The sequence below is a fragment of the Apodemus sylvaticus genome, chromosome 1 (genome assembly GCF_947179515.1).
Source record: "Apodemus sylvaticus chromosome 1, mApoSyl1.1, whole genome shotgun sequence".
Classification (NCBI taxonomy): Eukaryota; Metazoa; Chordata; class Mammalia; order Rodentia; family Muridae; genus Apodemus; species Apodemus sylvaticus.
In genome coordinates this window covers 46521161-46536449 of record NC_067472.1, presented here as the reverse complement: position 1 = coordinate 46536449, position 15289 = coordinate 46521161, and the positions used below count along the sequence as shown (strand labels likewise).

The 15289-nt window shown below is 44.2% G+C and overlaps 1 protein-coding gene across 1 annotated transcript in view; it reads left to right on the top strand.

Moving 5' to 3' along the window:
• The first annotated feature begins 6958 nt into the window (after positions 1-6958).
• Positions 6959-15289, top strand: part of LOC127689275 (guanine nucleotide-binding protein G(q) subunit alpha) — a 254203-nt gene continuing 245872 nt past the window's right edge. Inside the window, exon 1 of the mRNA XM_052188768.1 lies at positions 6959-7711. Coding sequence (XP_052044728.1) covers positions 7576-7711 — 136 coding nt within the window. The 5' untranslated portion in view covers positions 6959-7575. The remainder of the gene's footprint in view (positions 7712-15289) is intronic.

The window sequence follows — 15289 nt, the reverse complement described above, 5'->3', positions numbered from 1 at the left end:
TGTTAATGGAAGCCATGTTCCACTACATGCTTCCACCCAGTCAGTGTTAATGGAAGCCATGTTCCACTACATGCTTCCACCCAGTCAGTGTTAATGGAAGCCATGTTCCACTACATGCTTCCACCCAGTCAGTGTTAATGGAAGCCATGTTCCACTACATGCTCCTACCCAGTCAGTGTTAATGGAAGCCATGTTCCACTACATGCTTCCACCCAGTCAGGGTTAATGGAAGCCAAGTAGTGAGCCTAAAACCAATTATTTTCTACCATTATTCTCACCATTTGCTTTTATTTCCTTAATATCATGTATTTTTGCAGGGGATGCAGTAAGTTTTACTGTCTCTATTCGGACAGCCTCCTTAACCCACTTCTTTTGCTCTAGCTCCATAAGCAGTAATGACACACGTTTTTAAGTTGTGAGGAATGGATACCTGCTGCCCAGTGGCACATTTCTTTTTCTAAAATGATGACCATTCTCCACTTTTCCTTCAATTTACTGGTAACTTTAAGGATTTACTTTTAAAACTCGTGTATATATGTGTGCCCCGTGTGAGTTTATGTGCATAGGAGTGTGGATGGCCTTGGCAGTCAGTGAATTAGGTTCCCTGATCCTGGAGCTACAGGCAGTTGTTAGCTGCCTGTTGTGGATGATCAAACTTGGGTCCTCTGCAAGAACAGAAAGTGCTCTTAACTGCTGTGCCATCCCCCAGCCCTGACCAATAACTTTAAATCAAGATTAGGACAAGGTTAGGAATTTGCTCTCAATGCATAATTTCAAATACCAACGAACCCCTCAATGATCAGACAAATAATATTCTAATACACATCTTTAAAATAAAAATTAATGAAAAACACAATAAAATATTTAAAAGATGCAGAAATGTGTTAGAACTGAGCCATACTAGAGCCTGCCTTCAGAGCCCATTCTGCACTGCCCAATGGGTTCATCAGAAACTTGATTCTTAAAAATTGGCCTAAGGAGGAAAAGATGGAAATCATTTGAAAATCAGCTGTGATAAGAGGGTGAAAGTGGTCTTACAGAAATTTGGTGCCTTGAAGAGATTTTGATGATTTTGACAAATAGTAAAGAAAAAAATAAAACAAGAGAATATTTTCTGTCTAATTTTGTGGTTAGAGAAGACATTATATAATCCTCTAAAAGTGGCTGGGTAGTGGTAGTGGATGCCTTTATTCCTAGCAACTGGAAGACAGAGGCAGGTGGATCTTTGAGTTTGGTCTACAAGGCGAGCCAGGGCTACACAAAAAATCCCTAAAGTGGGTTGGCCCAATGCTGCTTGTATTCTAATGCTAATACTGGTTCCTCAAGAACTGGTTGTCCCAGGGATTAAAATTTTTCTACAACAAAACCCTATTTGAAAAACCAAAACCAAAATCAAAATTGAATAGCTATCACATCTCAACACTACTTACCATGGCAGGTTGAAACACAAGAATAATAAGTATCGAAAGATTAATATTAAGACTTTAAATCACAAAGAAGACAGAATAGCGGGTACTTCAATTTCTTATATGTTTTCTATCAACTATTCTGGGTCTCATGAATTTATCACACATTGAGCGATTACCAACTTGGACCATATATTGTATCTTGATCATGGAAGAAATAGCGACTTTCCTATAAGTTGACTTAGAAATAATACATTTCCATCTGGGTTTGAGCAACATCTGGGTTTGAGCTGGGTTTCTCAGCTTTTTTGGCTCCCGGATGATGGTTGATTTTCCTTGGTGAACCCACTTGAGGCTAGGTTTTGACACAGTGGACTGAGGGAAACAGTCAAGCTCTGATGGGTACCAAATGGCTAATGGGGTGGGGGAGGTTAGAGGCCATCGTCCATGTGGCTAATAGACAATTTCTTTGATTAAAATATCTACTCTTAATTCTTTTAATCAGACACCATGACCAAGGCAAGTCTTATAAAAGGACAACATTTAATTGGAGCTGGCTTACAGGTTCAGAGTTTCAACCCATTATTATCAAGGCAGGTACATGGTGTAGGAGGAGCTGAGAGTTCTACATCTTCATCTGAAGGCTGCTATCAGAATGTTGTCTTCCAGGCAGTTAGGATGAGGGTCTTAAAGCCCACACCCATAAGGCCACACCTACTCCAGAAAGGCCTCACCTCCTAATAGTGCCACTTCCTGGGCCAAGCATATACAAACCATCAAAAGCATCAATAAAATGTAGTGCTATTTCTAGGTTTCTTATTTCAGTAGGGAAAAACAGACAAAACCCCCCTCAGCCTTTTAGAGTTGTAAATGAAATTCGTGAAAGGAGATGAATATAATGAGGTGAGTGACTATTTGATTTAGAAATAGGGAAATAAGGAGAAATAAATGCATGCTGTGATCACTCTAGCACATTGACCCCAAATTTTCTGCTTTCTACTTAGTGTCCCATGTGCAATGCCCACAGGTAGGCAGGCATGTTCCTGCAGCAGCTATGGATAGGTCAGGATGCTGATGCACAGTGGGGCACAGTCTGGACTGGTCAGAACTGTTACTATAGGCCTGGAGTTTCTAGTTCTTGGTTAGAATCTGAAATCCAGATTTCTTTTCTCTTCTCCTAATTCCTTCTTCTCTCTCTACCTCTTCCTCCTCTCCTCTTTCCTCCTCCTCCTCCTCCTATACTTCCTCAACTCTCTCCCTGTATCCCTGACAGGGTCTTGGAAGCTCACACTGGCCTCAATCTATGTAGCCAAGGATGATATTGAACTCCTGTCTCTACCTCTTAGGTATTGTGCTGGGCTTACAGACATGTACTATTGTGTTTGCTTTATGGGGTGCTGAGGATTGACTCCAGGACTTTGTGTGAGCTAGGCACACTCACTAGCTTATCTACATGACCAGTCCCACATTATTCCCTTGATGCTCAAGTTCTGGACGCTAGCTGATTTTTTTTTTTTTTTTTTAAGTAAGCACCAGAGTCAACACTTCTCGGCACAGTGGTGACTTAGAGTACCAGATTCTCAAGAGGCTGAGGCAGGAGGCTTGCTTAAATCCAGGAGTTCCAGGACTGCATGAGCAACATAGTGAGACCCTGCCTACAGAAAAAAAAGTATACTTTGCCAGGCACAAACTATATTTGGATATAGTCGGTGGATTTTCTGCATGCTTTTTCAGGGTGTGGTAACACAAGGATCTAGAATATCTTTCAAATGTGCAATATATGTATTTCCTCTTGCTGGAGATACTGCTTTGTGAGGTTTTTCATCTTCAAGTTGATCCTGAAAGGCTTTCTTCCCATTAGATAATGTATGATCCTTTTTGTGGTTATGAACCTTCCTCTAGGTGGTGCTCTTGGCAGTTTTCTCATTCAACCTGGGCCAACTTCCTTCTTAAGGCACAAACCTATTTTATTTCTTGGCCAGATAGTGGTGCTGGCAATTCTGCACAGAGCAGCTCTTTCCCGGCTGACCTAGTGTCAGCACTATGACAGACTTATTTCCAATTGGCCTTTTATTCCCCATGCATTGCTTACCCATGCTCCCTGGTTGATTTTAAGGGTGCCTGGGACTACCACTCCAACCGAGTTGTGCTAACAATTCCTTCTTGATACATTTGGTTAGTATTGCATAGAACTTTTCATTTAGCATTGTTTATCTTCTTAGGCTTGTGGCCTGTTAATTTTGTGTTGTTTATTCTTTTGTTTGTGCAGATTGTTTACCCAAACCGATTAAAAAATCCTTAGGAGCTCTGCATGGCTCAAACGCCTGGCATAACAACTGCCTGAACAGCAGTGTGCAAGTGTGTTTGCCAGTGATGTAGGTGGTGGCATGCTTGTGCTCATTCAACGTCTAAAGAATATATGTCCTAGGGCTAGAGGGATGGCTCAGAGATTAAGAGCACCATCTGCTTTGGCAGAGGATATTCCTGGGCTCAATTCCCAGCACCCATATGATGGCTCACAACCATCTGTAAGTCATGAGTCCCGGGAAATCTGATGCCCCCTTCTGGCCTCTACAGACACTAGGCACACACATGGTACACAGACATAAAAGCAGGTAAAACTCCCATGTGCAGGAAATAAATAAGAATCAATTTAAAATGATATATGTTCTAGGCTGGGAATGGTGGTGAATTCTATTACTCTCAACACACTAGAGGTAGCTGGATCTCTGTGAGTTCAAAGCTAGCCTGGTCTACATAGCAAGTTCCAGGCCAAACAGGGCCCAATTCTAGTCTCAGCACTCTTTTGGGCCCTTCAGAGCAGAAAAGCCCTTGCTCTTAGGCAGACAGACAGAAACACACACACACACACACACACACACACACACAGACCACATATTATGAAGCCTTCATGCCAAGTGACTGGGAACAAAGGCACTGTACAAAGCCTGCTTTCTGGGTTTCCCCTCAGGATCTCCTTTTCCTTTTCTTCTTGGGCCCTGGAATCCCTCCATGAGACTTCAATATGCCTTTACTGTTTTTTTTCTTTGGTCTCTGAAGGCTGGGCAATAAATTGGGGTGTGTGGGGTGGGTAGGCTTCTGAACTGGGACACCGCAAGGGAGATAACAGTCGGTTTTCTCTGAAGTTCAGAGCTTGTAGGATTTTGTGGTTTTGCCTTTCAGCCTTACGGTAATTGGCCTCGAGTTCTCAGAATGGCTTATCAACCCACAGTCTGTCTCTAGTGATTTTGATTTGGAATTGTTATTTTAAAGTGGTGTAGGTACATATTTATGGTAGATATTTTCTTTGTTCCATTCTTCCTTCTTTCTTCCCTCCCTCTTTTCCTTCCTTCCCCACAGGGCATCTCCTTCAGTAGGTCAGACTATACCTGTACACTGAGCTAAGCCTATACTTTTTTAGGGTACATTGAACTGCTTCTTTCCTGTAATGTCTTCCAACTCTCCCCAACAGGACTATTAATTACCTTTATCCCAATTTTCATATAAACCAACTCCAGTTTTTTCTTCTGTATCGGTCCAGAGCTGCACCACGCCTCAAGACCACATGCCTGTAGAGTTTGAGGACGGACTGGAGGCCTCTGGGTTCTTCGCTCTGCATCTTAACTGTATGTAAGCAGTTAATCCATGTTTGTTGATTTAATGAACTGGAATTTTGTAACACGAGCCCTCTTTCGTTGCATAATTTAGAGTCTATTCTTCTAGAGCACACTCAACACCATCGTGAGTTTCTGTATGGACTCCATTTGTCTGATATAGGTTATAGGGGCACTTGCTCAGCAAATGCTTTCCAGATCCATCAAAGGCTCATGCTTGGAATTTTCTCTTCCTGGTTCCCTCTTGATGTCCTTATATAGCTTTATCCTGTGCATGGCTGCTGTTCCTTACTTCCTGATTTCTTTCCAATGAGTGAGACCTTCTCCTACTGATTTTTTTTTTTTTTTTTTTTTTTTTTACCAATTTAAATATCTGGTCCAGGGGCGCGTCCCTGAGGCTGAAAGAGAAGTGACAAATCAAGGAAGACAGTTAAGCAAAAATATATTACTGACACCATAAAGGCAGTTTGTCCTTAGGAAACCAGACATGAAATGATCGTTTTGTTTTCCAGATTGTTGTGTCCCTCTAGCGCGCAATCTTGAGTATCTAAGTGTTCATTTTCACAGCAAGTCTTCAGTTCTGATGGTATTCATATAAAAGGGGTGAGAGGTTCATCTTCTTTGCTGTCTTGGCAAGGCATCTTTTAATAGAGAAGGGTATAACATACAGGCTTTATGTCCACAACTCCATCTGAGTCCTGGCATAGAGGGTAAATGTATGTGGGCAGTGTATCAAGGGGGTAGAGAATACGGCGAGCCAGAGGAGAGACCTTGAAGTCCAAGACTTGTTCATTCTTAATATGTAGCAATGGTTATGACCTTACCTTGCAACTCACATCAACAGGAGCAGTTCTTGGAAAGCACAAAATGTGGACGCCTCTGCTTCTATCTATAAAGGCAGGAAAAATAGTATAATTCTCCTCTTGATGTTTGAGACATACTGAATTGAATGAACCATTTTTCCAAATACAACTTTCAATGTACAAGATTTTTTTTCTATTAGTAAACTGTCTCAAATTAGAAGTGTAAAAACCAAATAGGATTTTGCTCCAATGATACTAGTTTCTCCACTTTTTCCTATTTTATTCTCTCTCCTCCCCCTTTTCTTTGATACAAGGTCTCATACTGGTCAGGAAGCAATTCTCCTGCCTCAGCCGGTAGAGTGTGGAGTTTGTGGGTGTGAGCCACCATATCCGGTTCTTTCATTTCATTCTGTAGTACTTGGCGATCTCCCAGAAGTCATCCTTAACTGTCACGGTGTAGAAGGGTCAATCCCACATTACCGGACTGTTTAACATAGTGTGCTGGTAGGAAAACAGAAACCACCTTAGTGACCCGAAAAGTTGGAACGAATCAGGAGGCTCTTGGAAACTTGGGCAGCTTCGTTTTTTTTCTTTAGGATTCAGATTCCTATCTGGAGATACCGAGGACAGTTCCATCCACAGATCTTTCAGTAACCCCCATAGACTAGCCAGTGACAATCCTTTCCCTTCCCTAGTAAAGAGTATTCCATTTTCTAAGACGGATCTTGGGTCAGAGGCTACTGGAGGCAGCTTCTCTCCAATGGCGTTTAAGAAATAGGAAAGGGCAGCAGGGCTCTAGAGAGGCCCGGGGCGCCGCGCGTGGGCTCCCGGCAGGACTCCCGCAGCGCCAGTGGCCGAAGGGGCAGGCCGAGGCCGCCATATTCTCGCCGACCACGCCCCGGCGGCCAGCGGCAGCCGAAGGTCGCTGTTCCCCGGCCGGACCGGCTCGAGCGGCAGTGACCGCCGCGCCGGGGCTCGCACGGAGGGAGGCGGCCGGCGAGCGGGGCGGGCAGTCGGGGGCGGGGCGAGGAGAGCGCGAGCTGTCCAGAAGGGGCCGCGGCCCCGCCCCTTGCGCTGCGCCCGCCCCCTGCGCCCGCCCTTCTCCCGCCGCTGCCTCCCTCCCGGATCTGTGCTCCAGTTCAGAGAAAGGAGAAAATGTGTGTGTGTGGCGAGGGGGAGGGCGAGCACTGAGCAGCCGCGGCGCGCCTGGCAATCGGGCCGGGTGGGCGTCCGGCGCAGGCGGGGGCGGAGGCGGGGAGCGCGCGGCGGCCGGCTGCCCGGTTTGCGCGCGAGCCGAGTGGGCGCGGGCAGGCCGAGGGCGCCCGGAGCAGAGTCAGGCGGCGGCGGCGGCAGCGAGAAGCGGGCGCGCCGGGCGCGCGGAGCCGTCGGCGGTCGCTCGCTGCGGGGCCGCCTCGGTGGATGAGCTCGGGCTGCTGGGCGCACAGCCTAGGGCAGCGTCGGCGACGGCGCCTGGAGGGCCGCGCGCTCTCCGAGGAGGCGGCGTGTGAGTGCGGCCGGGCGCGGCGGCCTTTCCTCGCGCGTCCCAGGCCCCCGGCCCCGCTCGTCCCCGGCCCTCTTGGGCTGCGGGCCCGGCCGCTGTCTTCACCGCGGCTCCCCTGAGCTTGTCCCTGACGCGCGCCCGGGCGGCGGGGCTCCGCGGCCGCCGCTGCCTCGGGGGAGCGAGGGCGGAGGGCGTGTGTGCGCGCGTGTGAGCAGGGCTCCGGCGGGGCTGCAGCGAGGCACTTCGGAAGAATGACTCTGGAGTCCATCATGGCGTGCTGCCTGAGCGAGGAGGCCAAGGAAGCCCGGAGGATCAACGACGAGATCGAGCGGCAGCTGCGCAGGGACAAGCGCGACGCCCGCCGGGAGCTCAAGCTGCTGCTGCTGGGTGAGTGCTGCCCTTGGGCCCTGATGCCCCCGGCCCCGGCTCGCCGCTGCCCTCCCTGCGCGCGTCCCCGGCCGGCACCCGCACCCGCGCGCGCGCACACACACACAGGGGCCGAGGGCCGGGGCTCCCGGGCGCGGAGCCGCGGCGTGCGCCTTTGGTGTCAGCTAGGGCCCGGCTCTGTGCACCGCGTCTGCGGGACCGCTGAGCGTTCGCGGGAGCGGCGCGGGTGGGCGATGGCACCCAATGCGGTGGCCGGCCAGCGTCCATTGTGGAGCGTTGTGGGGTGGAGAGGGAAGGGTGGAAACGAGGGAGCAGACTTGGGTCTGGATTCTGATGGGAAAGGTGCAGAGGAAGGAAGCCTTGGCTGGCGCTCCAAAGAAACCCGGGTTAATGTACTGGGCAGGGGCGGGGCGGGAAGACTAGCCCAAATGTGCTCTACTGTAGCCACAAGGCCACTGACAGGAGTGACCCCAGAGAGTTGCCTGGCCAGTGGATGGTGACAGGCGTCTCTATGAACCATTCCTTCCGGATAAAGATGAAGGATCCGGGAGCCTTGTACTGTGTGGTTGTTGACAGCAGACGGGTATCTTTTGTTTAATGAGGCGACCCAGATGTATGCCTGAATTCACAGCAGTTTCTACTGGAAACCAGCACAGCCACTCAGTTACTCTCCTGGAAACAAACAGAAACCTTTTGTTTAAAACGGACATTTTAGTATCTTGCCATCTGGGCTCCAAGAAAAATGGGAAGAGCGCGAGAAAAATTTTCCTCTGATCTTGTGTTTCTTTTTTTAAAGACAACCCAACATTCTGCCTTAACACGAAATTAGCAAGAAAATGCTATTTTCAAATAGGAACTATATTGATTATTATCTCTTGAGAGAATGTTCAGAATCAAGCCATCAGGGTTCATGTACAAGCTAGCATGACATAACTATTGCTATTGTGGTAGGAAGCATGAACTGCTTTGCAGGAACAGGCCTGAAAAATGTCTGCACTTGTGTTTATTTGTATGAGTAAAAATAACGCTTTTCAGATATTTCTGTAAGAAAAGGATATGGTGTTGTTAGTTGGGATTTGAGACCTTCCTCCCTCGCCCCCCTTTTGCTATCTGGAGCATTCCATCTGCTGGTTTCAGGAACCCATTACCTTGGGGACTGAACTGCTTATGTACTGGACTGCTTATAGTCAGGGGCAAAATATTATAATCACAAGTGGTTACCAGTGTTGTTTCCTTACCTTAACTTAGGTCTGTAAATTGAAATCCAGTTAGGTAAATGTGTACATATAAAAATATAAAGTGTTCATAAAGAACAGAAGGCAAGAGGCTGAATAGAAAGGTGGGTTTCAGGGGAATAAGCCAGGGGCTGGGGAAACTGAATAGGCCTGCCCACCCTCATCATTTCTGTTTCTTCTCATGGCTGAAAATGGAATGTCTTATCTTTTTTTTTTTTTTAATTGAGAAGGGAAAAGCAAGGGCAAGTGGAATAAATATATGGTGTTCTAGTATACAATTAAGAGGAAAAACATGTGTTTTAGAGATTTTTCTCTTAGACCTGGCTTTTAATTTTCCTTTGTTTACAGTCTTCATATGTTTGTGTTTAGCTAGGAACAGGGCATTTGAGGTCTCGTTAAACCAAACTTATTTGCCTGAAATTTGACAGCTCGAGGTTCCCCAGCAGCTATGAGTTAGGTTTGTCAGAGGGCCTAGGTTTAAATGCCTGAGAGGGGAATACACTTACAGAGATACTTAATTACATGCTGTGCATTTTAATAATATACCATGCTTTAAAAAATGAACGTGGAAATGATTTCCCGAGGGGAAAACCCCCACAGTTCTATTGCTAAAAAAGTGGTAGGTATAAGTGTGTGGTGGCCCTCCCTCCCTCACTGATTATAGATTGGAGTAGGGCTTAACCTGGCCCCACCTCGTCCCACCTTGAAGACAGACCAATGGAGGTGGTAGAAAACTTGCCGTTTATTCAGCACCTACATTTATGAGCAACATTTAAAAAACATACAGTTTTCTGTCAGAGTGGGAGCCCTGGCCATCATTAGCAATCTCGGCTCTCCTCAGTCTGGATAGCCTTTTCCCAAGTGCAGTACCACATTATTTGTGTAGTCATGATAGACATTAAGTGTAAATTTCTCTCTGTTTGTCTGGGTATGACTTTAGCAGGGAAATGAGTGTTGAACAAGGGAGTGTTTGGGGGAGGGACTCCTTCCTGGTCTGCTGCCTTGTGAGTAGTCTTTATTTCCTCATTCTTTCGTTCATTTTATCAACATCCATCCAGAGGAGATTACAGAATGTATTTCATTACATTTTAACGTTCTTTTTACATGTTTGATCGCTTATTTACATGGAGGGATCACACTTGTATTGAAGTTCTTTGTAAAATTGTTTTCATAGTAAGTTTTAACTCAAGGTTGACACTCATGGTAAGAGTTGTTTCTCAGGGGTGCAATGTGTTGGTCACCTAGTTATCTACTTATTAAAATATAGCAGTATCACAAACTTGTTATCTGACTAGATAATCAAGTGTGCCAGTAAAATTTGGGTTCTTTTGAGTCATTATCCAGCACTTACGCTAGTCTGTTCTCCCATTTATTCCACAGAGCTTACACATTTTGATCTCCTCCTTGAAGAATGTTTTCTGACATTTCATCACAGCAAAGAGTTTCATTTTAACTTACTAACTTTTGTCTTATTCTCTTTAGTTCCTTCATATTAGTGTTTGTATTCTTTGACACCTCAAAGAAAATTTTGTATTCTATATAGGATATAGTAGAAGATATTTGATTCTTAACATTTTCCAAGGTAAAAGTATATTGTCATGCCTTTAAAGTTGAAATATCATGAATATTCATTAGATATTTTTGTTGGTGGTACGCAGATCACAGCATTTAATTACTGATCTGTCTTCAAGTTTCTGAGGAACAAATGGCTCTGAATGTCTGCTTTAGGCCATAGATATTTACTGGGAATTTTTATTTAGTTTCTTAAAGCTATCATGTCCCTCCCTATTGACCTGTTCTTTTTACATGTGTTTAAAATCTTTACTCTATAGACCTTAGTCATCAAATTAGCAATCCCTTTTTATTAATGGATCCTTCCTATTGAAAGCAGATGTGTTTAGGTCAGTCTTAAATGGAATATGTGTTTGGTTTTTGAAAGGAATAAATAAGATAGACATTTCAGCCTTTTTATGTGTTGCACTCTGCGAGCTCATGAGGGTAAGACCGTGTTCTTTTGTTCACTTCTACATCCCAGCTTCTAAGACAGATCCGCAAGAATGGTCTTAATCAGTACTTGCTGATAGTTGATTTTGTGAGCTTGGAAAAAAAAATTATACATGCTTCTTTGAGCCACGAGTCACATGTGCATCCGAGTATGTTGTGTTTTGTGCTGGGTGTGTTAGAATGGGAACGGCTTTTGATACTAGAAATCGAACCCAGAATCTTACACTCCCTAGGCAAGTGCTCCAATATGGAGTCTCTTTTTTACTTTGTGAGACAAGGTCTCACTAAGTTGTCAAGGGAAGTGTCAGACTTGTGTCCTCCTACTTCATCTTCTTGACCAGTTGAGAATGTAGGCTTGCGCCATTAGCCAGGAGTCATGCTTATAGAATGTCAGTCAGGTCAGTGTAAGGGAGACCAGTCCATTCTGTACTCTGATTTCTGTTTACTGTGTCAAGGCTACTTTACACCTTTCATTCTTTTATGTATGCTTTTCTCCCATTATGCATTTGTCATAGTGAATTTTTAATATTCCTTCTCTGATTATTAAAACTATTTTGGTGATTAATACATACATTGACATGAGGGGGCTTCAGTGGGTTAAGTACAGACTGTAGGGAACTGTTATATGTATTGAAAGATGCAGGTGTAAAGCAAGAAGGGACCTGGGAGGCTAGGAGTTGGCGCTGTGTCCAACCTGTTAGAGAGAATTGTTTTTGCACATTTAAGTACCCTTCCAGTTCTTCCTCAGTAGCTGTCAGGATCGGCTGCCCTGAACTGTCTAATGTAAACATACTGGAGATATCAAAATATGGTGTTATAAAGACTGACCATTCTTTTTCTTTTTAATGCTTTATCTTTAAAGTATTTAATACGTTTCTAATGCTTGTTGGGATGTATTTCCTCCTTAAAATAAACAAAAACAAACCAGAGAAAACAAAGTTTATGTCTGAATGCTGAAATGGAACGTTCCTCAGAAACCCAAGCTGTAGGGCAGATTGTGATGGAGCCGTCAAGAGCACGACTTTCATGGAGCTATGCAGTTGCATATCTGTCATATACCTGTTAGTCCTGGACTCAGTCATCTCCTCAGTTAAAACCCTGCTGATGGTTTTTCTGTGACGTTATTCTGTGTAAATCTGTTCAAACATATGTATGTAGTGGTAGAAAAGAGAACCAGAGCAATCTAGTAGCTGTTTTGTTCCCACGAATAAATTTGGAAGCTTCTTTTTTATTTAGAAAAACTGACTAAGTTCCTCCTTACTAGGTGTTCAGTTTTCAGGAGTGTTTAATAAAGATAGTGTTTGTATTTCAGATGAAATTTTAAGGACCTGAAACAGCTTTGGTAACTATGAGGCTATGTGTGCTCTGCTAAACTAGGCAGAAAAAGGGGAAATTTATTTCTTCATGATCCAGGCAAGCTTTGTAGTAGAGAAAAATGAACAGGGTTTTTCAGGATGATTTTGCTCCTGGCATCTGTATTAGTTTCCCTATGAAGGGAGCTGTTACTTTGTTGATATTAGTGGACTGATGATTGGTTGTTGAAGCAGGGAACAGAGGGAGCCAAGGAGATGTCTTGAAAGAGAGAAGTCATTTTCAGGTTGGGAATGTTCTCCTTGAGAAGGCTGTTGCCATTTGCAGACCTGCTGTGGAGGGGCTGTCTCCTGCAGACCTGGTGTATTGGGTTGAGGGGGATGCATAGATTTGTAGTAATAGATTTTAACTTCCATTTCCTGGCTGAAGAAGCAAGCAGTGACAATATTCAAAGGGAAGCTTCTACAATGGCTTTTAGGTAGTCATTAAGATTTGTGCAGAATTAATCCTAGGGAAGTGTGAAATAGCAATAGAAGGGAAGATGTACGATTGTTGGTAATTAAATCGGTGGCAGTAACCGGCTGCACAGTAAATGGAGCATTTTCTCTTGTTTTGCTGAATGGAGTAACATGAGGGAAAGCTATTCTCAGATCCCGACAACTGTTTTGTGTCAGCAGCTGTAGCTAATGTAATAGAGGACATTCCATGATCACATTTGATCGGTTACGTCACTGATATGTAGACGTCTGACTGATTTCTTACCTAATGAGTGGTAATAAGGCAAAAGGACCTACATGTGATGACAGGATGAATGAGAGTTTAAAGTGGTTGTGAATCTACATTATACAGAAAAATAAACAGATATTATGGTACTGTGAGCCCAAATGGAATTTGCCATGTTAGTTAGACCCGTGGTTAGCCTTCATACCTAGGTGTCATTTCTGAAGACAGCATTGAATTTTTACAAAAGGCCTTTACTTTTTGTTTTTTTCCGTGCAGGAGATTGAACCTAAGGTTCTAAGTGTGCTAATCCATGTGCTGTGCTGCTGAGCTACATGTTAAGCCTCTTTATAGCTCAATATTAAGACCAAAATCAGTACTGTCCATAAGTAAAATTATGAAGATCTCTCAATACCATTGACTAAACAAATACTTACCAGTTACTGGAAAATAAACTTTTCCTCCAGAATTTCTTCCTAGTCATATATTAAGAAATAATAGCCACCTATCAGATGTTGACCACATAAAGTACATAAAGAATTAAGCACTTCTGTGTGCAAAGTTATATGCTACATGAACCGCTGCTTAGTTATGAGCCAAATGGAAGGACAGAGAGAGTCTCCAGGCTTGCTTTTTCTTGGTTGTTGTCTGTGTTGCCTTGCTGGCTGGTTTTTCTGGTGCTTCTTCATACAAAAGAAAAGACGGAACTGTGTTATAGACCACTGTAGGAGCCCCTCTGGAATTCACTCAGGCATGGAAAGGAGATGGTCTGGAGAATGTGAATTCCTAAATGTATGTGTATTATTTCTTCCAAACAGGTCATTTTTTTGCTTGTCACTGAGAAGCTGTTGATGACCATTGTTCTGTTTCTTACTGGAATGGAAACTCTTGGATCTTTGTTTTAGCATCACACCAAGCATAGCTGATCTTACCTTGGCTTTAGTTTCAGTTATTAGGGGTATGGAGGCAGCTGGAGTCCCACAGGAAAATAGAGCAGTTGGAGGAAATAGATGTAAATTTCCTGCTTTTCTCTAATGGGTATCATCTGTATGTTCGCCATTTTCCACTCCTCTTTGTTGAGTAGTGCCACCTAGGGCACACAGCAAGAGGCCCTGTGTTTTCAGAGGTGGAATGCTTGTGGTTTCCCCACTTCTCCTTCATTTTCTGCTGAGAATATTTCCTTGTCATATTGTTTCAGGGTGAAAATCAGTAGATACAGCTGTTCTGCAGGAGTGCTGTTAGACACACAAGACCTTTGAAATTTCAGAATCCCAAGCTCATTTATTGCAGGGTTAATCTGGGATTGTGACCAGTTGGATTACTTTAGAAACAAAGTAGTTTCAAGTAAGTGTTTAATGGATTGTGGTGCGGTTGGGGTCTGAAGTGTTATTAATGTCATTATATTCCTGAAACCTCACAGAAGGGAAGAATAATTGATCCACAAATTAAGGAAAAGGAGGTAAAGTGAGGTGCTTTGGCTCTGCTACAGGAAGTGAGCAGTAGAACCCAGTATGTGTATTTATTTCTTGGAGATAACCTTGTGATTTTTTTTTCTCCTTTGGAGTATTGAAAACATGAATGAATTGCTTCATCTAAGAATTTGCTTTTTTTTTCTTCTGGTCATTACTTGTTAAAAGCTGGAATTAGAATTTCTTTCATGTTGTAAAACCATTGTTTTTAATCTTCCTTTCTGACACTGTCTTTGCTGTATGGGCAGTGGTGTTATCCTTGGCCTCTTTGCTGGCATTTAGCACTTGGTAGTTGCAGCCGTCTGGAGAGGTGCTTGAGATGTGCCCAGCTCTTCTTCAGGCTTACAGCCGTGGGGGCCATAGCCCATGTGGATATTACCCAGTCATTTATTCTCTCATATGCTAGTGAGGGTCCTTACACATCCCTGCACGAATGCTTTCTCAGACTTAGAGAACTTCCCAGTTTTGTCAGATGTCATGTGGCAGTGAGCTGGTGTGGGAAGTTGGTTGTTTTGACACATTAAAAGAAAAGGGTTTGTGATCAGTAAAGGAGAGGATTGGCTTATGGTCTGCAAAGCAAAATGAGTCATTACCAAACAGAATGTCAACTCCTTCTTCCTTCCTTTCCAGAGGGCAGGGACTTGAGATTGGTTCGTGATTACCAGCAGAGAGTTAGTGAGCCAGTGCAGGATAATCTAATGGGCTGCTGGGTTTGCAAATGGGATACCGTGTGTTTGCTGGAATGGGCACAGTCCTGTGGGCTGTCAGCGTGAGTGGTGTAACAACACATCTTCCTTCTGCAGTACTTTGAACACACTGGTCTCAGTTACTTGAGTGCC